Source organism: Colossoma macropomum, unplaced genomic scaffold (assembly GCF_904425465.1).
Source record: "Colossoma macropomum unplaced genomic scaffold, Colossoma_macropomum, whole genome shotgun sequence".
NCBI lineage: Eukaryota > Metazoa > Chordata > Actinopteri > Characiformes > Serrasalmidae > Colossoma > Colossoma macropomum.
Genome location: NW_023494821.1, coordinates 566,646 through 593,949, shown reverse-complemented (window position 1 = coordinate 593,949; position 27,304 = coordinate 566,646). Strand labels below are relative to the sequence as shown.

The following is a 27,304-nucleotide window of genomic DNA, read 5'->3' as shown; positions in this document are numbered from 1 at the left end:
AACAGTTAATCATTTAGTCAGAGAACACACTTAAATAGGGTGCTTGCATTTTTTTTACTTGGCTTTGGAAAAGGGTCATTCTCTACTCTGTGGAGGTCTCAGGCCTCACTTTTACAGACCCCCCAACACATTTTTTTTAATAATTGGAGCTTCAAATTCAATGTACATTGAAAGGAACACTAGCTCACTGCTAAAAAGCTGACAGCTTGACTGAAGTAATGGTGGATAGTGTAAAGGTTGCTGAGCAGTGATTGGAGGAGAAAATGAAGGGCATAATTAGATAATAGACGTGGAGAGCATCAGGATTATGATCAGCCAAAAGACAATGGCAGATTAGTTCATTTTTATCACTGTGCCTCTAGTAAAGTGCCTACTAGTGGCTGACTGGATGATCAAGTCCTGCAGGCAGGAGGCGACAGAGTAAGATATAAAGAAAAGAAGAAAGTCACTTTAAATGCACTGAATTGGTGTCTGACAGATACTGGAGCTCTATTTTATCTAGATGTGCTGAAAAGGGCCCACACTTTTTAATATTTAGCTATGGAGTCTTTGAGGGTGTATTTAAAGCTGCACTTTGTGTGTTTTGGGGATTTGGAGACCCCTCTGGTGGAAATGTGCCATTGCTTTTCTGTATGCATCTAATGACAGACCAACTCTGTGCATCACAACTACTGAACTTCATTCCACAAAGATCAGTTCACAGTTGTTTGTCTTCCTATTTGTCCAGTTTGTTTACATATTGCTGTATCTATGATCCAGAAATGGTGTCAGACATCAAGCTAAATGAATGAGAGGATGAATGCAAGAAAAGACTTGAGAAGACTGAAAGATGGCAGAGCTGTAAGCTCCACTGTTCTGTCCCAGAGCAAACTGCAGTAAAGAGTTCCTGAAGAGCGTCAGTTCAGCTCACAGCACCTACAGGATAAACAGCACAAAACACGAGGAAATATAATGAATTTGATTCAACCTGACATGATGAATACAGTTAATTAAGAACTTATATATAAAATCTGAAAGCTGTGAGTGAGACATACAAATGATTTCTTAAGTAAGCTAGGAAGATGGGAACACATTTGTAAGGAAAAAGAAGAGGAGGAAACATCACAGCCTCCCATCAAATGCCCAGAATGATGTACAGAGATATAGATGATTCTAAAATGACTGAATAAAATTATAATAAAATAAATATCCAAAATATCTCATATTTCAAAAGTGACCATTACAAAGCTCAAGGCAGATAAAAAACATCCTCAAATAACTTTTTTGCTGCCAAAATATTTTAAATGTTGTATATAATATTTAAAAGTAACATTTGTTGTCTAGTTTTAGTGAATCTGCATTGTATTGTCATTGCTATTGTATTATTATTATTGTATTGTCATTGTTATTACTGTATATAAACAACAGAAATGGTCCTGGAGTACCACTGTCCTGCATGCTGTAGTGCTCTCTCTGCTCTAACACCCTCAGCTCATCTCAGGAATGGCTTGTTAATAGTTCATTAGAGCATGGGAAACCCTAAAATGTGCAGGATGGTGGCGCTCTAGGACCAGAACTGTGAACCACTGCTCTAAGGTGCAGTATTGATATTCATAATAACACATTGATCATTAACTCACCATTACATCTACAGCACCTGCAGAAACCAAATCCAATAACCAGCAAGCAACTGCAGACCAGAGAAGTCCAAACAGCAAACCTGTTGCGTTTCTCCACAGCTACACAAAGGATATTCATATTATCATTCAGCACTGTTCTTAAAGATTATTGTTCAATACGTGGATCAATGTAATAAAATAGTGGAAAGTTTAAGGCACGTGTTGGTTTGATAGAGCAAATAAAATAAGTCTTTAGTACTGATAGATTAAATAACAGCTTAAATAATGTGCAGGAGTCATCCTACCCCAGACTGTGGTGATGTTGTGTGCTACGCTGCTATGAAGCACTACACAGCTGTAGGTGTGTTTTCCTACCTACTCCTCTGGAACTGTCACACTCTTTCTGGTCTGGTATGTGCCATCTTCGTTGGGCAGCACATCAGTGACCCCTCCATCCACAGGCTGCAGATCTGGACCGAGCCAGTCCACCTGAACCGCCCGGGGGTAAAACCCTGTCACGTGACACGTGACTGTAATGAAGCCGGACTTCTGTGTCTCAAAGATCCTGACTTCTGGAACTGGAACACAATTTAAAACTACTTCATCTTCCATAAGAATAAAAAATAAAAGAATAAATCTACAATGAGAATTTTGGTCTCATGGTTTAGATGATTAGGCTTTCCACGAAGTTTTGGGTGTTTCTGTGTGAATTTGTGCCCATTCAGTCAAAAAAAGCATTTGTGAGAACGAAAAGACCTGGTTCACAATTAAGGTTCCAATACATCCTAAAGGTGTTCAGTGGGGTTAAGGTCAGGACTCTGTGCAGACAACTGGCGTTCATCCACATCAAATGGGCCTTGTTGTGCACACAGTCAGGCTGAACCCCAGGGCCCACAGCCTCAAATATTTTTTGACCAGCCTCATTTGGGGGAGAAAACCCCAAAACAATACTACAGTGAACTGGATCCTTTACATTCCCAGCCAACGTCCCTGGCCTTTACCAAACTGTTGCCAAAAAGTTGGAAGCAGATAATTATCTAAAATGTCTTTGTATACTTTAGTGTTTATATAACCCTTCACTGGATCTAAGGGGCTGAGCCCAAACCCTGAAGAACAGCCCTAGATCGTTATCCCTCCTCCAGCAGACGGCCAGATAGTGAATCACTTTAAAGAAATCAGTCCATTGGCGGTGAGCTTTACACTACTCCAGTCAATGCTTGTCACAGCATATAGTGATCTCAGATGTGCACTTGCTTGGCCATGGAAACCCATTAAGCTCCCAGTGCACAGTTATTGCACTGATGTTCCTATCACAGGCAGACTGTAGGGAGTCATGCAACAAAGGATAGGTGATTTTACTTGCTACGCTCTTCAGCACTGAGTTTTTGTGGTCTACCGCATTGGGGCAGTGCTGTTGTTGCTCCTACACGCTTCCATTTCACAATAATAGCACTTACAGTTGACCAGGGCAGATCTAGCAGGGCGGAAATTACAGTACATCCATAAGAATTATCTTACCTTTTCTGAGACGAACTTTAGGAGCATTCTTGAAGATGTTAATTCCATCCAGGCACACTGTTTTATAGAATTTGTTAAGACCTGTAGATCGACTTCATCTCTGTCTCTCAGACGTTTATAATATACCGCCTGATGAACAGCAGCAACGAACGTCTTTCTGTCAACATCTAAGCTTAAGAAGTCCTTTCCATTGAATATGTGAGTTAGGGATGTCCTGTAGGTTCCATTTGGATAGAGGTAACAGCAGCCACTGGCCTGGTACACGTTTTGGTCAGACAAGGAACCTAAAACAGTAGCAGACAGAGAGGAATACAGTTTGGGTTTGAACACTGTTTGCTATGTGTCTTTCTCTGCCAGGTCTTCACTTTGCATTGCTAAGAATGGTGTACATTCACTTTCCCACACTGAGTTTAATGTACATAACATTATGACCACCTCCTTGTTTCTACACTCATTGTCCATTTTATCAGCTCCACTTACTATATAGGTGCACTTTGTAGTTCTACTATTACAGACTGTAGTCCATCTGTTTCTCTGCATACTTTGTTAGCCCCCTTTTACCCTGTTCTTCAGTGGTCAGGACCTCCATGGACCCTCATAGAGCACAGACACAGCAGTGCTGCTGGAGTTTTTAAACACCTCACCAGTGTCACTGCTGGACTGATAATATGAGCTATCGCCTCTGACTTTACATCTACAAGGTGGACCAACAACGCAGGTGCGTTTAATAGAGTGGACAGTGAGTGGACACAGTGTTTAAAAACTCCAGCAGCACTGCTGTGTCTGATCCACTCAGACCAACACAACACACACTAACACACCACCACCACGTCAGTGTTACTCCAGTGCTGAGAATGATCCACCACCCAAATAGTACCTGCTCTGTGAGGGTCCATGGGGGTCCTGACCACTGAAGAACAGGGTAAAAGGGGGCTAACAAAGTATGCAGAGAAACAGATGGACTACAGTCTGTAACTGTAGAACTACAAAGTGCACCTATATAGTAAGTGGAGCTGATAAAATGGACAGTGAGCGTAGAAACAAGGAGGTGGTCATAATGTTATGCCTGATCGATGTGTGGGAGCTCTGCTTTAAGAACAGACAGTTTAAGTTTGTTTGACATTCAAAGAACGTTTATTTCTTTTTATGTTGCAGTTTTTCTACAACTTAAAGCACAAGTGTGAATATTAATGGCCCATTCAATCCACTTTTACGTTTTACTAAAGAACACAGCCTGACTGAATCATATTAGCCTGACAAAGTTCAATCTTAGAAGCTGGTTGCGTTTTCTGCTTCTCATGATCCAAAAAAATCCCAAACACATTCAGTGATGTTGAGGTCTGGACTCTGGGGTGGTCAGTTCATTCAGCAGCTTCTTTGTTTGATTTTTCTTTTTTTATCTGTTTTCTTTTTCTCAGTAAGAGCTTCTTGACAGCTACACATCCTTTAGACTCATAATGCTGAGTTGTCTTCTCACAGTGGAAGGATGGACAGAAACACCTGTGGATGTTTTCAGATCTGAATCAGCTTGATTTTCTTCTCTCTGTGCTGTTTATCTGATGGGGACCATTTTTGTGGTCTCTTGCGGTTAAGAGTACCATTTTTTCTGTATCCAGAGGACAATTATGTAGATTAGATGTTGCTCTTTAATTGCTAAAGAGGAATATAGAGTAGATCTCTTTCTTGAGACATCTTTTAATCATTTTAGGAACTGTAGTTTTGGAAATTACTACTGAAAATCATAATACCATTTGGTATCAGTGGGCTGGAAAGGGTTAATTGAGAGGAACCAACAAACATGTTGTACATTTCAGAATGATTAAACTGAAGTCACGGTACCCACTTACGGGATTCTGGGATTCACCAGTGTGTTCTTATTTGGGATTTGTTCTTGGGTAAGAACAGAATCTACACACACTCAAGAGCACAAAGGTGTGAATAATTCTGCAGTTTAAGAACATCATGAATCTGACATTTCACACAGACTTTTTCATTGGACCTTTCTCAAACAAATTAATGAAAAAACTCCTATTGGTGAATGAGACCCATTATTATCATTCACAGTGTAAATAGATTAAAAACACTTTACCTGTCTTGTTGAACTGATTAAAAGCCGACTCAAATCCCAGAGTAAGAAAAAGTCTGTTGCGTTCTGTCCAAAGATTTATATGGTTCCAGTAATATTGCCCAGCGGTACTGCTGATCCAGTCTGGACGGGGCATTTTAGAGTCCATATTACTGTCATAGTAGAAGAGAATGATGTCATTCACAGTGTTCCTCTCTATATACTCAGGGAGGTTAAAACCACGAGAGAAAATCCCATGGGAACATATGTTTACACACTCAGTGTCTGCAGAAAACACACACACACACACACACACACACACACACACACACACACACAACACACACACACACAAACAGAACATTTGCATTAATAAATATTCATGTTTATTTTTTACACCATTACTCTATTGTTCCATTTTTACACAAAGGTTTGAATTTGAAATATTTAATCCAGATTCAAATATCTTGTGTCTTTCATTTTTTATTGTCTTTATAATCTGCTGGAATCAAATCAATTTCAGGTTATGAAGATAAACAAAGGGGCTGTATTAGGATGTTATAGGACTGTTTTCTGCTAGTCTAGTTTTGTATTAAGTTGCAATGTCAATTATGATTCACCAGGAAAATATTTCTATCTAGTTTTAGGCTTAATCTCCATCTTCATCTCCGACGATATGTGTTATTCAGTAAGTGCTGAAGTCCTTAGGCTTACTTATTATATATTATCACATGTAACTGATATGATCTGCTACTGTTTGCCTGTAAGACTCCAGAAATGAAAGTAAAAGCCTGCATACCTTGGTGGGACTCGCTATGCGTTTGATGAAGGAGCTGGAAGAGAAAGAGGAGAGTGAAGCTGCTCTTCATGGCTGGTCTCTTTACTTCTAAACTGGGTTAATAACTCCTCTTCTTCTGTTTAATGTTGTAGACTGTATCTGTGGAGATTGCCCGGCTGTGGCAGGCACCCGTCTCCTGGGCGCCAATGACTCGTGCAGTGCTCCCCGGTGTTGTTCCGGGCTCTGCCCCTCTGTCTCTCTGGAGCGTGCACATGTACATCTTCTGTTTCAAGGGCAGAGTTAGTCCATCTTTTAGTTACTTTGACCTGAAAATCAGGAACTGTGAATGAGACCTCTGTTTTACAGAGTGGTCTTTAGGAGGGGGTGCGTTTCCCAGCTTACTGTTCTTTTGTCTGTTGGGACCAATATTCGGTCCCTAATATTTTTTGGGCTCCTACCTGGCTACCTTTGTTTTTTTATGATATGATTTTCCAGTGATAGTTTGCAGATCACTGGCGACGAGGATGGTCTAAACATATTCTTTTAGTCAGAGAACACACGTAAATAGGGGGCTTGCACTTTGGTGTTGGAAAAGGGCATTCTCTACTCTGTGGAGGTCTCAGGCCTCAATTTTACAGACCCCCTGACACATGTTTTAAATTCAAAGTACATTGAAAGGAACACTAGCTCACTGCTAAAAGCTGAAAGCTTGACTGAGGTGATGGTCGATAGTGTAAGGGTTGCTGAGCAGTGATTGGAGGAGAAAATGAAGAGGACCTTTAGAAAAAAGACATGGAGAGCATCAGGATTATGATCAGTCGTAATACAATGACTGATTGGTTCATTTTTACCGCTGTGCTGCTAGTAAAGTGCCGACTAGTGGCTGACTGGATGATCAGGACCTGCAGGCGGGAGGCAGCAGAGTAAGATATAAAGAAAAGAAGAAACTCACTTTACGTGCACTTAATTGGTGTCTAACAGAAAACAGTCCAGGGTCTGGACCGAGCCAGTTCACCTGAAGCGCCCGGGGGTAAAACCCAGTCCCTTGACACGTGACTGTAATGGAGCCGGCCTTCTGTTTCTCAAAGATCTTGCTTCTGGAACTGGAAAACAATTAAAAACTATTCATTATTCCATAAAGACAAAAGAGTACATATGTGATGGGGCTCTTGGTTCCATGATCGCTGCATAATTAAATCATTCAAATGTAAACAAGGTCATTCAGAGTGGTTTGATGTGATGTGAAATGCTCTACTCTAGAGAAACTTAGCAAATTGTTCAAAGAATTGTTCAGAATTGTTCAAAGTGCTGGTGACCAGACATCTGAAGATTTTATTGCCCCTAAAAGCCTCCAAACATGAAATGGTTACAAATACATTGGATGATGCCTGAGACATTGCAGTATGATAGTTTTAGGATAAGATTTTGGCCTAAAAAATATTTTTTAAATCTGCTCATGACAGAGAGGTACATGCAAGATGTGATAAGGCAAAATAGTCCCCAAGGAAAATATACAAATTGTTGATTAATGTTGATTATTTCATCATTAACATTATGTATAAAAACTCAGAAGACACATGTAGGTTCACAGGTGGGTTTAGAAATAAATAAATAAAGTGGCTATATTTGCATTGTAGACATTGAGACCCTGGTTCTTATCACCACCACTGTAAAGAAAGTCAGAGTCGGTAAATTTCTCTACAATTAAACATTTCACATCAGTCCACTCTGAATGACACTGTTTACATGTGAACGACTGAATTATGCAGACACTGGTGGAATTCTCCTTTAATATATTGTTTCTGAATAGTTTCTAAATAAATAACTTCAGAATGCAAGAAGCTTGGGACATTAAGAGGTTACAAGATCAAATAAAATCAGTATAGCCAACTGCAAAGGTGTAGCGTTCTCTCAGCTACCAAAGCACAAAAGAATATAGGAATCTTGATGTGAGACAGAGCAGCTCTTAAACAGTTATAAAGGAATCATTTTGCAGTAATTGGGGTAATTCTAGAGCAATCATAAAGGAAATTTATACAGACATTTATCCAACCTTTTTTTGATTTTGACTCCAGGAGCATGCTTGAATATGTTCAGTCACTCTACAGTCATGTATGAAAAAAAAAAAGTCCTTTACATTGAATGAGTGGGTTAGTGATGACTTGTGGATTCCTTTTGGAGAGAGAGGTAACCGCAGGCACTGCCCTGGTATATGTTACTGTCAGGCAAAGAGCCTAAAAACAGTAGAAGACAGAGATGATATGTTAATATTGTTAGGTAACACTTCATTTAAATAGTACACGTTAGAGGTTTTGTAAATATTTGACTTATTTTTAACGTACATAACTGAATATCTATTATATTCACCTTCATTTTCCGTTAGAGCCTAAACCTGACCCTAACCTTAACCTCAACCCAAAACCTAAACCTAACTCTCACCCTGGTCCTGACTCTAATCTTAACACAGCTGAGAATCAATTAAGTGACACCTACATCTATAGATATTCTTTTGGTGGTTATACACTCCATACTACTATATAGTGAGACGATATGTTGTATGACTGTTTATACCTACAGTACTGTGCAAAACTCAGATAGCACCTTTCGTTTAGCAGGTTCTAGTAAAAAATGTTTGTTATATAAAAATGATTTATTTTTCAGAAAAAAGCAGGAAACATTTATTTAACAGGAATTACACAAAAGCCTCTAACACTAAGTATAATATCAAATCTGTCAGTATTTCTTTTGTCCACTCCTGATGTCTGTGCGCCTACTGCCCCTGTAACACTTCTATTCTTCCACTCAACCAGTTGGGGTCCTCCCAACAAAAGCTGCTCCTAAAGATCTTACTGACATCATGTTCCCCTTCAAAGAGACACTAACATTCACACAAACACCTACATCATGGGTAGGGGACTCCAGTAATGGAGGGGCCAGATTGCTGCACAGTTTGGTGATTTTCCTGCTCAAACACACAATTGCTAGGTTTAGCTGGAGTGTCACAGTGGGGAAAACACCAAAATGTGATAGACACCAACCCTCGGTTCCCCATCCCTGAACTACCCAAACTCACCTCAGCTGCCATTTCTTTCCCAAGTGCATCTACATCGGCTGAAGGAGAAATTTCTGAGATTAGATATAAGGCAATCCACTTGCATAAGGAGGGGGGATGTTGAAGGACAATAAGTGAGTTTCTAAAACTTCAAAAAATGACTAAAAGGTACTGAGAAAAAGAAATAGACTAAAATAAGAAAATTAGACTAAAAAAAATTGAGCCAATATTTGCAGATTACTTGGATCATGAGTAGCAGAAAATGCACACTTTACAGGTGCAGTTTATCCCTGCAGATAAACTGAAAGCAAATCGCCTTTTCTGATTAGTTCGTATTTATTATATAAATATAATAAATACTGAAAAAAATATATATTTAGCTTTTGGGACTTATGTGTAATTTTCTGTTTTTTTCTGGGTTTTTTTTTGGAATTAATATTTGATGCACTTCTGGCATGCCAAAACAAGTAAATGACTACATTCACATAAAAAGTAACTGAGTGTAGAGAGTCCTGTCTGCAGCCAGAGGCCTCTTAAATGTTTCTTTCACTTTGTGTCTGGACTCAAGTCAAAAGGCTCGAGTCCAAGTCAAAGTCCGAGTCATTGTTGGTGTTCAGTGTTTCAACCTAGTACTGTTCTTTTTTTAACATGCCCTCAGCCGCTTTGACTTAATATGAGCATCACACCTACATTACACAACAAGTGGCCACTTGCAGCAGAAGAAGGGGAGGAGTGGACAGCATGGAGCAATTGCCCTCAGCTAGGTCAGCCTCAGCTACCCTAATCAGCTATCCATGCAAACTATACAATGCAAAACTTTTTTTTGTAAGGTTTGAAGATAATGTAGATAAAACTTTGAGTATTTGCTACGTCTGGTTATAAACTTCGGTGTAATGATGTTCATTTTGTTGGTGTTAGCTGTGTAGCTGTAGCCATTAGAATGTTAACTAGCAAGCTAGCAGAGTAAAGTGAAGTTGTAAAGTGTAAAGGGAAGAAATCAGCATTCATGTCAGAGAGGGACTAGTTTGCAACCTAAAACCCAGCAAATTGATTGTTATAGTTTAAGCATTTTACAGTTGTTTATTCCTTTAGCTTATAAACAGCTTTGTCCGTCATTATTTTCAGGTTTGAAAAGGGAAATGTGCCAAGTTCTGCTACCAAATTTGACACTTTGCCTAATTCATCTAATTATTCACCCCTATAAGGACTCATCGGACACCCTTCACTTAAGCTAACAAAGTAGTAGAACCGCCCTAAAAGGATCAATAAGTAATATATTTACTGCACTAAATCATAAAATGACCATGATATGTCATCAGAGATTAAGGAAACATGCTAAGTTGAAATACTGGCTTCTCTGAAAACAACGCTACAGCTAGGATGTTCTCCTTTGAAATTTCCATTCCAGAATGAAAAGTCTGTTTGTGTTTTGGCCTGTGATCCCACCACATGCCCATTTCCCAGTACCATTTCAACATCCCAAGCTGCCGTGCATGAAACAATTTGGCCTCGCCACCACTTGAGTTTACATCTCTGGGACTTGCCTAACCCCTTAAAATCCCAGACTTATTACATACCAAGACTTATTACTCAGGAACTACAGGGACTGGTCATTTTAGGGGTTAATGTTATGTACTGTAGATTAGTTCATCTGGTCATCAGAGTAAATTTAATAAAAGTAAATTTAACGAAGGCCCACTTGTCTGGTCAAACTGCTGAATAGATTACCTACATCCCAAAGTAAATCGCCTGGTTTCCATCACCACCACTGTAAAGAAATCCAAGTCAGTAAGTTTAACACTCTTGTTGACTTTGTCTACATCTCAACCATTGAATTATGCAAATATTTTGAAAAATTGGTGGAATTCCCCTTTAAGAGGCAGTGTGCTGGACACCTCCTGGTGTTTTTTGATAGTCATTACATCTAGCACGAAACATCCACATAGAACTAACAGTTTACTGTTAATGGCAGCAGGGCGCAATAAAGTAAAAGCAGAAATATCATGGTGTATTTTTAAAATGTTAAAAGTAAAAATAAAAATAAAAAAATGGACAGTAATTTGAATAATAGATTATATATTTGTGTACAGGCTGCAGATCTGGACCGAACTAGTCCACCTGCAACGCCCAGCCTTCTTCTGCTCAAAAAGCCTGACTTCCAGAACTGGAAAACAAGATAAAGTTGGTTTCTATATTATGCTTTTACAACATAGTGTCTTGTAATGAGATACTCTAAACGTGTAACAGAACATGTTTGAAAGACTGTCTATGGTTAGATGTATACACAGAGGTCAAATGTGTTTAGTACATGACCTACTACAGTCATCATTAACTCTAATAGCCTGATAAATAAGCCAGACACATTAAAATACAACCGTACACAAACTTTAAAAAATAAACTATTTATTCAAATTTTGCATTAACAAACTATTAAAACAAGTTTTAATGCCTGGATGTCTTTGTAAACAGGATGTGCAAATGTACAAAATGTAACTTAAAGACAGAAAGCTTATAATGCATAAATATATAAAGCTTATAACTGAAGATTCAACTGTTCCAACTCAAGAATTCCTTTCTGTTGAAATCATGAGCTTGAAAAAGAAAGTCAGAAGATGCTTAAACATAAAACACAGGTATAAATAATATAAATATTTAACACATTGGTCTGAATGTGAGTACACAACGTTTAGGTAGCCAATGGATTTCAGGTGCATCGTAACTGGGTAAAAGAAGAAGAATAAGAAGAAAAAGAATCATACACTGTCAATATAAAAATAGCTAAATATGTGAAAAATCCCTTATAAAAATGGCTCATCTGTCAATCCTGACAAAAGCAATTCTAATCTGAGATGACTTTCTACTTTATAGTTTGTACTTATGTCCAGGGTTGGGCAAAATACTTTTAAAAAGTGTGCCTTTAAAAAAGTGTCCACTGCTGCTTCCACAATCCTAAACTTATCACTCGCAAACATGCCCACTACTGAGAAGATCATTAGTTTGATAATCCCTCAAATGAGCTCAGTAATGCTGAGATAAATATATCAACTCAGGCTTTAGCAGGAGCTTCAGTGTGTGCAAAGAAGGGGTTAATTAAGGTCCTCATCAGAGTTCATCTAATGATCAGGTTCACTACATGCTGTGTGCTGATTTTTAAATAGTTAATTAACAAGCACTGATAGTGTTTCTGCCCTGCGATGGACTGGCGATCTGTCCAGGGTGTATCCTGCCTTCCGCACAATGACAGCTGGGATAGGCTCCAGCACCCCACCGCGACCCAGAAGGATAAGCGGTTTAGATGATGAATGAATGAATGAATGAATGATAGTGTTTCTTTCGAAGACTGTATGTTTTTTAATTTAGTGTGTAAGTATTTTAAAAGCATTCTCCTAATAATTTAACTGTAACTGTATGCTGAATGCTGCCTTTACAAAATGTAACTTGGACTGAATACAGAGACTTAATTTTATTTTCTTAATGTATATTCTGAATACTTGTATTCATACATCCCAATCCTGCATATGTCTTATATAAAACCAGCCATGTTTACTACGACATTTACAAAATACGTATATATTATATAATTATATATAATTGGTGAATTCAGTGTCATGGTTAACAGAGAGAACAGAATCTAGAAGTTATGACAGCAGGTAGATGAACATTTGCTGCCTCAGCAGACCTGTCTCATCTCCCCGATGCAATGGCTTTCTTCATTTAACTCACATATTTCTGTATATATGGATACCAAACTTTTAAAACATGACCCAGAGTAGATATCAGTATCAGCATTATTATAATTGACCCAAACTAGCAGTTTTAAGTGTTTAAGTGTTACAATGTTTAAGTGACAATTTTATTACACCCTCTTTAAATACCTGCTATCACAGCGTTCACCATAATACTACAAACTAAAACGAAGACTGAAACTAAATAAAAACTACGCTAAAACTTTACTTTACTTTACTTAAAGTACTTTACTTTTCAGAAAATAAATCCTAAAACTATTAGCGCACCCTTAAACCTAACTGAAACTAAACTGAAGTCAAAAACCAAAATTTAAAAATAACTAAAAATAAGAACTAATCAAAATGTAAAACTAACTAAAATTAAAAACGAATCAAAATTTAAAACTATAATAACCCTGATCAGTATAGATAAAGTAAATGTAAAACACACGGTAAGATGAATGTAAGGTAAGACTTAAGAAGGCTGAAAGATGACAGACAGGCTGAAAGCTCCTCTTCTGGAATCAGAGCAAGTTGCAGTAAAAGTTCAGTTCAGCTCACAGCACCTACAGGATAACACAGTATTAAGATTGATTAGACAAGGCACATTAAAATGCAGTTCAATAAGCAAATCTGATAGCCCTGTTAATGAGCCCTGCCATTCGAATGTTTGCTGTTACTGATGGATTCCTCTAGAGCAGGGGTCGGCAACATGCGGCTCTCGATCCACATGCAGCTTTTTCACTGTCCTGTTGCAGCTCCACAGTAGAATTTGATTTTTAGACAATAATAAAATAATTCTCCTTTGCAGTAAAATAAAGCTCTGCTGATCGTTCTAACAAAGTTTTAACAGTAAATTGTCTTAACCATTGGAGTTAATGTAGAACTGCTGATTCACCCTTTAACCCTGAAGATTGGCGCGCAGACTGGTGGTCACACAGCAACGCAGATAACAATCTCGCATAGCTAGTAGATAACAAAATGGATTTAAGATGAACATTGATAATTTAGATATAAATTATCTAAATTATCTAAATTAAATTGGTTTACTGCTATGTTTAATCTGTAGCAAGCGGCTACTTTTCTGAACTTTCCTGTTCCACCTTAAATAGTGCAGCAGTTAGATTCTGGCACCTCAGGCAACATGCCTGAGGTGCCAGAATCTAACTGCTGCACTATTTAAGGTGGAACAGGAAAATTCAGAAAAGTAGCCACTTAAGGTGGAACGGGAAAATTCAAACAAAAAGCTATTCTACTTTTGTGGAAAACTGTCCTGCCGGAGATGTGAGAAAAGCGGCTATAGCTGAGTTAAAGCTTAAAGCAGAGCAAAGTAAGTTTGGATTTTTGTTTATATTTTTAGCCTATTCTGGTACATTAGCATATACTGAGACATATTTACTGCCAGATTGGTAAATCATTACTTCAGTAAGTGATTTTGATGAAGTGGTGGAGTGATTTTTGTTGAAACGGAACAAAATGGCTCTTCTCAACATTTGGGTTGCCGACTCATGTTCTATAGCTAAGTGGTGGTTTTCACAATGACACATTCATCACTGACTGCAAAAGTCCGTTGATTTACTTACAGGTAGATTTACAGCATCTCCAGAAAACAAATCCAATGGCCAACAGGAAAATGGTGAGAGATATCCAAACACCAGCCCTGCGGTGATTCTGAGATTCCCCAACTACACAAAAGATATTCATATTATTATCATTCTAAATCACGTTCTTAAACATTACACAAAATGAGCTCATGTCAGACTAGTCATCCTACCCCAGACTGTGGTGATGATGTGTGCTACGCTGCTATGAAGCACTACACAGCTGTAGGTGTGTTTTCCTACATCTTCCTCTGGAACTGTCACACTCTTTCTGGTCTGGTATGTGCCGTCCTCGTTGAGCAGCACATCAGTGACCGCTCCATCTACAGGCTGCAGATCTGGACCAAGCCAGTCCACCTGAACCGCCCGGGGGTAAAACCCTGTCACATGACATGTGACTGTAATAGAGCCGGCCTTCTGTTTCTCAAAGATCCTGATTTTTGGAACTGGAACACAATTTAAAACTTAATAACAGGTACAATGTGAATTTTTGGTCCTATCATCAGTCAGGCTAGCATAAGGGTAAATTTCTCATTTACAAGTGCTAGTCTGTGATTTTAATTCAGTCTGGATCGGCCATGTCAGAAGGATTAAAAACTGTAAATTGTTAATAAGAACACATTCTTAATGACTTGCCTGGTTAAGATTATGTACACAAAATAATAAAATTGAGACCTTTGGTGTAAGATTGAGTGGAGCAAACATCTAGGTTATTATAAGTAAATAATTTTGTACTGAATAAAGCTGCTGCAATGATAAAGGAACTTTACACAGATGTTATACTGACCTTTTCTGTTGCGGACTGAAGGAACATGCTTGAATATGTTCATTCTCTTTCTAGTCACGTTGTCATAGAAATCTGTTAATTCTTTCTTGTCCCTTTCATCTCTTTCCCTCTGAATTTTATACACAACTGCTTCAGAAACATCAGCAACGAATACCCTTCTGTCAGAATCAAAACTTAGTCTTTTCCATTGAATTTGTGTGTTACTGATGTCGTATAGGTTCCATTTCAATAGAGTGTACAGCAGCCCCAGCCCTGGTATATGTTATGGTCAGTCAAGGAGTCTAAAAAGAGTAAAAAAAACAGTGAGGGGTATATTTTAATGTTAACATATGTCCATTGTTACTATGTGTAGCAGTGGGTAAGATATACTGATAAAATTCCCACCACAGCTCAACTATTTCAACATTATTCCAACATTCCAACATTATTCCGTAGCGAAGCACCATTACTTGTATACTTCTATGGGCTGGATATTTAATCTATTCACATCCAACAACTAAATTTTGTATGACAACCAAACATAATATTTAGGAAAAATGCAACAGAAGTTCTTAAAAATGCAGCAAGTAAAACATCTTTACATCATCAAAGCATCAAAGCTTTTTTCTATTTGAATTACAGCCACTTCAGATGATAATGCATGCTAATTATTTTATAGAGCCTGACCAATATGAAAATGTTGTGACCGATACTGATTCTGACTTTAAAGAGTAAAAAATTCCAATAAAAAATTTACAGTTATATTTTGGATTTTAATACTCTTGGTTAAGCTGTGCTTTACTGATTAATATGATTATTAGTTTGCAGCAGCTGTCACTCTTCTCAAACTTTAAATTAAACCACAGAAACACACTGTTTCACAACTCGAAGGCCTCTTATTCTACGTTTTTTGTGTATTTCATTTTTCCCTTTTAAGACCACCTACTTATGTGGTGTATGTTGCCTAATGTACCAAAAACAAACTGTTTTCCAGCCCCTCTTTATCCCTTAGAACAAGGGTATCGAACTCCAGCCTTGAAGAGCCGGAGCCCAGAACAGTTTGATGATATTCCTACACAAACATACCTGAGTCAACTCAGCACCTGATTGCTAGATTTAGTGGGTGTGTTTAGAGCTGAGAAATCAACCAAACTGTGCTGGACACCTGTGCCTTAGAACAGTGGGCACATATTTCTGAAGACATTCGCTCTATCCTTCATCGACTCCTGCTGACCTATCTAATTATTCCCTTCAGAAGTCTTTGATCAGCCATATGAGGTGTGTTAGTTTTGAGCTTTAGGCAAAACATTCAGTAAAGTAGATCTCCAATAGGAGGTTGGGGTTCACTGCATTAGAATAAAACAGAAACAGACCATTTCTGTTACTGTCCCTTTAAGACTGATATACACCAATGAGTTCTGTTCTCAGTAGCTGTCCTTTATTGTCCCTTATACAAAAAGCAGTCTGGGCTGAAACACTCCTTATAACTTCAATATGAGCGGGCAGAGCTAAGCTGCTGTAGGCTGAATAGGCAAATAAATGTAAATGTTCTGGTTTTCGTGACATCACAAAAACAATGGTTTGGAAATAGGCTTAGTAGTTCATATTGTACTGTATGACTGGGGAAGGAATGGAACATGTAGAAACTGTAAATGTTTGCATAATACATCAAACTATTATTCAAAAAAAGCAATGGGCAAAAAAAGCACCGGGGTGGAGCTAGGCAGAATTCTTCACAGTCTCGTTTTTGCTAATTATCTCTTATTTTTCAAATTTTTCATTTCTTTTCATCCATGTTTTATTTTGGTGTTTCAACATTTTCCTCACACAATTTAAGGTTTGGATACAATTTACACGCATCCAACAATGGTGTATTGTGTTCAGATTCAACAGATCAGCCTTCATTACAGTCTATTAGTTAAAGTCATTATAGTTAAACAAGGGGTGACTCATATTGTGCTTCTTGAAGTGGTACAACTGTTTAAGGTTTCATCCCAAAAGATGAAAAAAGCAGCAATTATCAGTGCCTTATTTGCTATATTTTCTCCAGCACCTCAAAAAACTGTAGGTTGACAATATTGACTGATATTATCAGGCAACTATACATTGGTAGAGCTCTGTTTATTAAAATAAGATGTTTATTGTAGGGACAGCTGTGTATATGATTATTTGAGAGCTTATCTTTGGTAGCATTTTTGAATCTGGCTACCAAGATGCTGTACAAAACAATTTCACTGGACAGTCTGCCGACAGACATGCTTACAGGTGTTTATCCAAACCACAGGGAGTTTTGCTGCTAGAGTGGCATAGCAATGTTTTTAACGCAAACATAGCAAGTTTTAAGACAATATTGCTACCAATTCAGTCTTGTGGAGGGACATTAACAAGAGAAAGTGATTCTATATGTGCTGATAGAAAAAGAAATGAAAACATTTTGTACTCTTTTTGTACGCTTGAAAAATGCATGAAAAAAAAGCACAGTACCTGTCTTGTTAAACTGCTGAGTAGCTGATTTAAAGCCCTGGGTGATTAAATGTCTGTTGATATCCGCCCAGTTCTGTATATGTTTCCAGTGCCACTGTCCTTCAGTACTATTGATCCAGTCAGGACAGGGTATTTTTGAATACATGTTACTGTCATGGTAGAAGATGGTCACGTCATTCAGGGTGGTCCTCTGTACAAACTCAGGGAGGTTAAAACCACTGGACACAATTGCGTGGACGCATAGACTTAGAGACTCAGGATCTGCAGGAGAAAAAAGACGGGTCTTACAAAGTCCTCCCATCAATAAAACAAATATGCTAACAAATATATAAGTGTACTCATTCCACAGTGAGTTTACTATAAAAAAGTACATTACACTCTTTTCAGGACCAGAGTGAGGGCAGTGTTGCCAGATTGGGCGGGTTCGTCGTTATTTTTGAGGATTTTAAAAAAGTATATAAAAATATAATAAACTGCATTACTTAATAATTTGAGTTTGAATTGGCCTAACTTCACTTCACACCCAATAAGTTATCAAAACTGTGAGTGACATACATTTTAGTCACTCCTGTTGAGAGGTTGCCCCGCCCCCTGCATCATTTGCGATCAACATCAGAGATTAAAGCACCCAGTTTATTACTGATGTAATGGATGTGTGTCCAGGCCTAGCACAGCACAGATTGTCCAGTTCACTCTGCATTACTGACAGTACAGAGCTCTGCAGTAGTAGGAAACTGGAATGGCTCATGATCTGTTCAGCATAGACTATAAAAGTAAGCATTAAAAATGTGTATGTTGAATAGTTATGCTTGCAATATTATGCTATTCATTTGCTTTTGTGATGGCACGTGATCAGACATTCTATCATGTACAACTCATTAAAAATGTTAATACTCTGAACACATTGATGGGTTTAAAATGTACAAGGTACATGTGGACTGTGATTAGGACTGTTGCAGTCCATCTTGTGTTTGAAAATACTCCACTGGTTTTCCCAAAAGAGTAATTGTTCGGTCTCGAGATGCCTCTTTAGTCTTGAGGGTTTTTTGTGATTCATTTAAAATAACCAAACCTCACTCCATTCACCGGGCTTTTTGATTAGCGTTGTCACAATCAACTATTAAGAACTATTACTAACAATAACATTCTTCTACTTGTATGCTATTACCTTTTCTTGCTGTTGTTTTGCATATTTATTCTTCATACTGTGTACTTTGTGGATTATTCTCATCCATATGTTTGGTCCAGTGAGTGTTTATTACAAATTTTGTTTACTTTTTCTTCATTTTTGATTAGTCATGAAGAATCCAAGCTGCAAGTGATAAAGAAATTGACCAGAGACCTCCACATCTGTTAAGGCACGAGTGTATTTAGCACAGTGAGGTAGGCTTCAGATTCATTCTCTTGCTGTCTCTCTCTCCCACACATACGTATACACTCTCTGGCCATTTTAAGGTACTCCTAACTTAAAGATTGCAGTCTGTTTCATCTTGTTCTTTAGTGGTCAGACCCACCCCCCAGGACCATCACAGAGCAGGCTGTATTATTTGGGTGGTGTATTGGACACAGCTGTGCTGCTCACTGTCCACTTTATTAGACACTCCCACCTTGTTGGTCCACCTTTTAGATGTAGAGTTAAAGATAATAGCCCATCTGTTGCTGCACAGTTTGTGTTGGTCATCTTTTAGTCCTTCATCAGTGGCCACAGGACGCTGTTGGCTTTTTTTGTGGTATTCTCACTCCAGCAGTGACGCTGAGGTGTTTAAAGCATTGCTATATCTGATACACTAGTACCAGCACCACACATACTACCACGCCAGTGTCACTGCAGTGGCAGTGCTGAGAACAAAATAATTATATTACCTGCTCTGTGGTGGTCCTGTGGGGGTGCTAATCACTGATGAATGAGGTGAAAAGAAGAGCTTTGCTCAAGACTAGTTGTACTTCATAGTGCAACAAATGTTCTCATGTTAGCTCAACTGAATATTTCTTTTAGTGTTGACAAAAATGTCAGTTAGTATAACTAATAACTTACAAAAATTGAGTGGACAAAAAAAGTTCGGGGGAAATTCTGTACAAAGTTGGTGTGCAAGCAAAATTTTTTTTTACTGTGTATTTGTTTAAAAGGCCGGAAGTTCCATCTAGCAACAACTTAAAGGGGAATTCCATTAAACCAGGGGTGCACAACCCCGGTCCTGGAGGGCCGGTATCCAGCACAGTTTGGAGGTTCCCCCCTAAAAGACACCCACTAAATCTGGCTATTATCAGATAAGTTAATCAGGTGTGTTGGAGCAGGTAAATCACCAAACTGTGCTGGACACCAGCCCTCCAGGACCGGAGTTGTGCACCCCTGCATTAAAGCTCTGTACTGCACTTATGCAGTGTTTATTTTTGCATATTTCTATGGATGACGTCAGTGCGCGCTCTGCCACGACAGTGTTTTTGTCGGTTTTATGAGTAAAAACAGCGAACCACGTTACACTGAGTTAAACTGAATGTACATTAACGTTGCCATACTGATAATAAGGTAATTAAATATGGAAACTTTTAAAATAAAACCTACCACGACGATGAGACATGAGCTCTGTCTCCTCATTATTCACCAACACCACTGTCATATTGTATCTGACAGTTTTTAATCAACATTAATACATGAAGGTAATGAGATGGGACGGCGGAGATCAAGTCTGCAGCGTCCAGGGTTTTAAAAAGCTGTTAGAAAAAACTCAAACCACCGTTTTCAATGTAGATAAATGTAACGTTATGCTAGCTACAGTGACAGCTATAATAACTCCAATAATCCGCTACATGAGCCAGATACATTAAAACACAACAGTACACAAACTGTAAAAAATAAACCATTTATTAAAATTTTGCATTCACAAACTATAAAAAAAGTCTTTTGATACCTGACATGAAAGTGTCTATGTAAACAGGATGTGCAAACACACAACTTCAAAAAACATAAAGCTTATAACTTACAAAGATAAAAAGCTTATTAATGAAGACTCAGGAAGTGCTTTCTGCTGAAATTATGAGCTTCGGTAGCCAATGAATTTCAAGTTCATTGTAATTAACCAAAAGAAGAAGAAATCACCACTATCATTACAAAACAGCTCAGTATGTGAAAAAAATCCCTTCTAAAAATATCTAATTTGTCAATACTGACAAAGGCAGTTCTAAACCTGAGACTGCTGTGTCTGATACACTCGTACAAGCACAACACACACCAACACGCCACCACCACCACATCAGTGTTACTGCAGTGCTGAGAATGATCCACCACCCAAATAATACCTGCTCTGTGGTGGTCCTGTGGGGGTCCTGACCATTGATGAACAGGGTAAAAGGGGGCTAACAAAGTATGCAAAGAAACAGATGGACGGCAGTCGGTAACTGTAGCACAACAAAGTGCTCCTATATAATCAGTGGAGCTGATAAAAATGGACAATGAGTGTAAAAACAACATTTCACATTTAGAAATCATTATCATAGTTAACACAGAGATATTAACACAGAGACATAACACAGTTATGACAGCAGGTAGATAAACTTAAACCCTATTCAAGCTGGATTAGTTTCATCTGGGGAAGTGCTGTAATTTGAGTAAAGTAATAAGTCAGCAGTGAACTACCTTCTATAATTTGCTGAACTTTGAGTTCCCCCAGTAACAGCAGTCTTGTTCGAATTCGAACTTTCTTGTTCAAATCCACATCACAGTAACATAATAAAATGGCTTTTTTTTTGTTTTTTTGCGACAAAGCTAACAGCTAAAATGAAGCTTGATTTGTCCCAAATCCTTAATCCTCAAGTTCATGACAAGACTACTGAAATCCACACTAATTTGCTGTATACTCCCTGCCACACACTATGACTATGCACCATCATCTCGAATTACCATTGATAGTAGTCGTCACCTCACACTGAAATTAGATGTAAAGTCTCCCTCTCACCTTTTTTGGTGCCATATTTGCTTTTTAGCTGCACAGCCTGTTGTGTTGTTCAAAAGTGTGGCACCTGCTGCATAATGCTGAGGTAAATGTCTGCTTGATGATGTTTCGATCCGGGGTAGTCGGAGTAATTTGGTGAAATTACACTGATCCTTTATCCCGTACGAATTGGCCAGTCATATCACACATAAATCAATTTACTGGACCTCCTCTGGTAAAACTAATCCAGCTCAAACAAGGCTTTTGTCTGCCTCCCTTTTTCATTTGCTGCCTCTGCAGACTCTTCTTTTCTCCCATATTGTAGTAGCTTCCTTTACTTTACTCTCATACTGCTGTATATATGGAAATCAAACTTTCAAACATGACCCAGAGTTGGTTTCAGTAAAAGGTAGTAAAATGCATGGTAAGATGGGTGTAAGGTAAGACTTAAGAAGGCTGAAAGATGACAGACATGCTGTAAGCTCCTCTTCTGGAATCAGAGCAAGTTGCAGTAAAAGGTTCTTGAAGGTTCACTTCAGCTCACAGCATCTACAGGATAGAACAGTAATAAGACTGATTAAACAAGGCACATTAAAATGCAGTTCAATAAGCAAATCTGACAGCCGTGTTAATGAGCCTTGCTATAAAAGAATTTAATGATGTGTCTCACACAGTGAGTATGCAATGCTGTTTTATTACAGATGTTCACTGGTAATAATGGTTTCCTCTATAGTAAAGTGTTGGTTTTCACAATGACACATTTATCACTGATTGCAAAAGCCTGTTGATTCACTTACTTCATTCATTTACTTTACTATTAGATCTACAGCGTCTCCAGAAAACAAATCCAGTGGCTAACAGGAAAATGGCGAGAGATATCCAAACACCAGCCCTGCGGTGATACTGAAACTCCCCAACTACACAAAAGATATTCATTATTATTATCATTCCAAATCACGTTCTTAAACATTAAAGAAAATGAGCTCATGTCAGACTAGTCATCCTACCCCAGACTTTGGTGATGTTGTGTGCTACGCTGCTATGAAGCACTACACAGCTGTAGGTGTGTTTTCCTACATCCTCCTCTGGAACTGTCACACTCTTTCTGGTCTGGTATGTGCCGTCCTCGTTGGGCAGGACATCAGTGAACGCTTCATCCACAGGCTGATCTGGACCAAGCCAGTCCACCTGAACCGCCCGGGGGTAAAACCCCGTCACATGACATGTGATTGTGATGGAGCCGGTCATCTGTTTCTCAAAGATGCTGACTTCTGGAACTGGAACACATTTAAAAACTTAATAACAGGTACAATGAGAATTTTTGGTCCTATCATCAGTCAGGTTAAATTAATAATAAATAAATAATAAATAAAAATTAAGGTCCCTAAGTGTACGATGGAGTGGGTTAAAAATATAGGCTGCTTTATCTCCTTCACAGCTACAAATGAATCATTTTGGACCGAATGTAGCTGCTGCAATCCTAAAGGAACTTTATTCAGATGTTATACTGACCTTTTCTGATGCGGACTGGAGGAGCATTCTTGAATATGTTCAGTCGATCTACAATCACTTTTCTGTAGAAATCTGTTATGTCATTCATGTCCCTTTCATCTCTGCATCTCTGATTTTTATACAGAACTGCTTCAGAAACTGCAGCAACGAACACCCTTCTGTCCAAATCAAGACTTATAAAGTCTTTTCCATTGAATTTGTGTGTTAGTGATGACCTGTAGGTTCCATTTGGATAGAGAGTACAGCAGCCCCAGCCCTCGTATATGTTACTGTCAGCCAAGGAGCCTAAAAAGAGTAAAACACAGTGAGGACTATTGTATCTACATGTAGCGGTGGATGAGATGTACAGACGAAATACTCAGTTTACTCATCAGTGTCTAATAGAAGTACTTACATGTAAACTGTTTGTGTTAAAGTCATTTAATCATAACTGTAAAATCTTTGTAAACCTAATAAATTGATTTTAAAAACATTAAATGACAACAATCCACCACAGCTCATGTCATTCCAACATTATTTAACTGAAGTCCTGCGCAGTCTGCAGTCATGCTACATTTACAGTGTGTTTACCTTTGGAAATGATGCAATCACACTGATCAAATACAGAAGGGTTATACAGGCTGAAGCGCTCTGTTACACAAAATTAGCTGTAGAGAATGTAGAAAACGCATCATTACTCGTATAATTCTTGTATAATTCTATGGTTGTATAATTCCTGATTAATCTGGAAGATTCCTATATCAATATTCTATCCTCTGTGTACCTGCAACTCATTTATTTATATATTTTTTGTATTTAAATTCTATAAGGGGGCTATGCACCTAAGATTTTCACTCACCTTCCACCTGTGTATATGTGATGTGACAATAAACATGATTTGATTTGATTTGGGTTGGATATTTAATCTATTCACATCCAACAACTACATTTAATATATAGGAAAAATGCAGCAGAAGTTCAAAAGTTCTTAATTATTCAGCAAGTAGAACATCGTTGCATCATCAAAGCATTTTTCTACTTTTCATAACTTAAATGTGAGTGGGCGGGCCTAAACTGCTGTAGGCTGAATAGGCAGATATATGTTTAGCTTCCAAATAGGTAGTGTATGGACTGGGGAGTGAATGGTATGCTTTGAAACTGTAACAATGTTTGCCAAAGGCACATCAAACTCCCATTTCAAAAAGACAAGGAAAATTCAAATGTCCATGACAGGGGCCCCTTAAATAACAAAAATATTGTAGCACTGGGCCGGAGCTAACCAGAATTTTTAATGGGATTTTTTTGCGTTTTTTTTTCTCATTTCCCCCTTATTTTACAGGTTTTTGTGTAACAAGGTTCACCCAAAAGTGGAATTAAATCCAGGCCTCCAGGTAGGGGAGGCCAAAGAGTTGTTGATTTACCCCACTGGCTGTGGACAGAGGGGGACCTCAATGGCAGAGCACAGGCAGGTGGCAGTAAAACACAAAATGAATAGTGTAACTGAACAAAGTGTAGAAATGGTGGCCCATACTCACACTGCTGTTACAAGTGACCTGAGTGCAAAGCTTAGAGGGATCAGGAGCAAACTCCAAGAGACTTTAGAGCAATTACCCAAATGCCGGCTTGATCAAGAGATACGTGCACATGGCATATAAACTCATGACTGAGCACAGAACAACCAAAGAGCCACTGTTTGGTAGAGCCCAACACTGGTGTGACCTGTTGTCTCTAATTTCCTAGAGGTGGCTCTCTGCTCCCATCTAGTGGCGGCACTGAGCCTGACCACAGGATGGGTGACAGGGCTCCTGCCCGTGACAGATGGAGACTGACCTATCACATTTTGTTTTTTCAAGCATGATAGATTTTTGGTGTTCAAGTTCAACAGATCAGCCTCAACAGTGACCATTTATGTTCACAGAGCAGACAGATTTAGCACAGTACCTGTCCTGTTAAACTGCTGAAGAGCTGAAGTGAATCCTTGAGAAATTACACGTCTGTTGCGATCTGCCCAGTTCTGTATATGTTTCCAGTGCCACTGTCCTGCAATACTGTTTAGCCAGTCAGGACGGGGCATTTTAGAAGCCATGTTACTGTCATGGTAGAAGATGGTCACGTCATCCAGGGTGGTCCTCTGTACAAACTCAGGGAGGTTAAAACCACGGGACACAATCATGTGGACACATAGGTTTAGAGACTCAGGATCTGCAGGAGAAAAAGAAAGGTCTTACAAAATCCTTGTGTCAAATATTTTTGATAATAAATAAATGCATGTACTCATTCCACACTGAGCTTAATGTCGCTTCTGTCGGAACAAAACCTCATATCTCCATTTTTGTGTTTTTCCATTTTTGACATAATTTGAAAATACCTGCTCTTGCTCTTTACTTTGTAAGTAAATTTAATAATGAATGGACCAACAGAAATGGTCCAAAATCACTTGGAAAAAATTCTGGTTCCATTGACTTACATTAATAGTAAAGTAGGTTTTTTCCTTTTCCTGTAAAGTTACAAGGTTTTATTCCGACAACAGCGCTATGCAAAGTACATTACTCTAGTTTCAGACTGTTAAATATGCTAAGCCGTTGCCTTTTTTAGCACATAATGTTGCTAATAACTTCAGTGTCTAATTACTAGTTAACTAACTGCTAACTTAGCAGAGAAACTCATTAACCTACCCACATACTTAAAAAGATGGTTCTTCAAGGGTTCTTCAGTAAAGTCAGCTGTTCTATTTATGACCATGAGTTCCATATGCACGGTCAGAAGGCTCTTCAGATTGTTGTATGTGGTTCTATATAGAACCCTTCTGAGAATGGTTCTATCCAGCACCAGAAAGGGTTCTGATATTGCTACAATGGCAAGCTTGTAACAACAGAAGAACCCTTTTGGTGCTTTATAGAACCCTTTTCAAAAAGAACCATACACAACACATTCTCTATCAATCTGAAGAACCATTTCACCATGCAAAGAACCATTTAAGCACACTAAAGAACCCCTGAAGGGCCATCTTTTTAAAGTGTGTAGTTAACCACTGTTTACACTGGGTTAACAAACAACTTTTCTAAAACTGACTCATCATATTCTTCATCCTGCTCTTACTTATTTGATAAATAAGATGACCGAGCTGACCCGTCGGCGATAAAGTGAAATCAGGAGGAAGGGTTTAAAGGTGAAATGAAATAAGAGCTACAAACTGATGCTGTCTGGAGTTCCTGTCAGCACCTGCTCATGTTTTGGGGCCTGGTCGCTGCATCTCCTCCTCAGGTGCTTCTTAAAAAATTTGTTTTGCATTCTCGACATTTTTTTTTGGGGGGGGGATTACCCCATGATTTCATAAAGTTATGAACTAAACTGCAACAACGGAAATTCACCAGTTAAAACCATCTCAGTCCGGGCCGAGGAGTCTGAGAAACTGCTAACTAGAAAGGAAGGAAGTGTCGACACTGTCAGTTACAGACCTGTCAGTGAAATACAGATAAACACTCACCCGTGTAGGATCCACTATGAACTCCACGAAGGAGATAAATAAAGAAAATAAAGCTGGTCCTCATGGCTACCTTCTTTACCTCTACCTTCCTGCGCACCGTTTTCTTTTTCTGTTTGCTTATCGCTGAGTCGAGGTGGGAGGGGGTCGTGTTGAGGCGGCGGGGTGGTAACATGAGCGCCGCTCTGCGGTCCATGACAGTCATTACAACCGGTGCTAGACAGTCACAGCGCGGTGCGGTTCAGTTCTGCTCTGTACTTTATCCCGCTGCACTCGCAGGACGAGCCCTGTGTGTTTTTATTCCTGCTGCTATCACTTTCCTGCTTTTTCAGATGTATGTAAAATATGTATTGTGAGAAGATTTAAAGCCACAATCAGCATTTATGTCTATAGCTATCTCTCTCTCTCTCTCTCTCTCTCTCTCTCTCTCTCTCTCTCTCTCTCTCTATATATATATATATATATATATATACATACATACATACATACACACACACACACACACACACACACACACACACACACATATATATATATATATATAGAGAGAGAGAGAGAGAGAGAGAGAGAGAGAGAGAGAGAGATACCGACCATTCAATAAAACCACCTCCTCGTTTCTACACTCACAGTCCGTTTATCAGCTCCACTTACTATATAGGTGCACTTTGTAGTTCTACAATTACAGACTGTAGTCCATCTGTTTCTCTGCATACTTTGTTAGCCCCCTTTTACCCTGTTCTTCAGTGGTCAGGACCCCATACAAGACCACCACAGAGCAGGTATTATTTAGGTGGTGGATCATTCTCAGCACTG

The 27,304-nt window shown here is 38.7% G+C and overlaps 1 protein-coding gene and 2 pseudogenes across 1 annotated transcript; all 3 read right to left on the bottom strand.

Moving 5' to 3' along the window:
• Window positions 1-466: 466 nt before the first annotated feature.
• On the bottom strand, window positions 467-6,050 carry LOC118800167 (annotated as a pseudogene).
• A 27-nt stretch (window positions 6,051-6,077) lies between these two features.
• LOC118800166 lies at window positions 6,078-20,205 on the bottom strand (annotated as a pseudogene).
• Window positions 20,206-20,432: 227 nt separating this feature from the next.
• LOC118800174 (major histocompatibility complex class I-related gene protein-like) lies at window positions 20,433-26,646 on the bottom strand. Its single transcript, XM_036560351.1, has 6 exons — window positions 26,495-26,646; window positions 24,949-25,209; window positions 23,029-23,313; window positions 22,524-22,793; window positions 22,314-22,433; window positions 20,433-22,065 (listed from the first exon to the last, which is right to left on the bottom strand). Exons 1-5 carry the CDS (start codon window positions 26,556-26,558, stop codon window positions 22,315-22,317), a joined length of 999 nt encoding a protein of 332 aa, XP_036416244.1. The 5' UTR covers window positions 26,559-26,646; the 3' UTR covers window positions 20,433-22,065; window position 22,314.
• Window positions 26,647-27,304: the final 658 nt, after the last annotated feature.

What these genes read in the sequence shown, in the direction of transcription:
- LOC118800174 (XM_036560351.1), bottom strand. Translation starts at nt 26,558, where the DNA reads ATGAGGACCAGCTTTATTTTCTTTATTTATCTCCTTCGTGGAGTTCAT. An exon ending in TCATAGTGGATCCTACACGG is followed by an intron (nt 25,210 to 26,494) that starts GTGAGTGTTTAT and finishes TTTCTCCTGCAG; the next exon opens with ATCCTGAGTCTCTAAACCTA. An exon ending in TCCAGTCCGCATCAGAAAAG is followed by an intron (nt 22,794 to 23,028) that starts GTCAGTATAACA and finishes AATGTGTTCCAG; the next exon opens with TTCCAGAAGTCAGCATCTTT.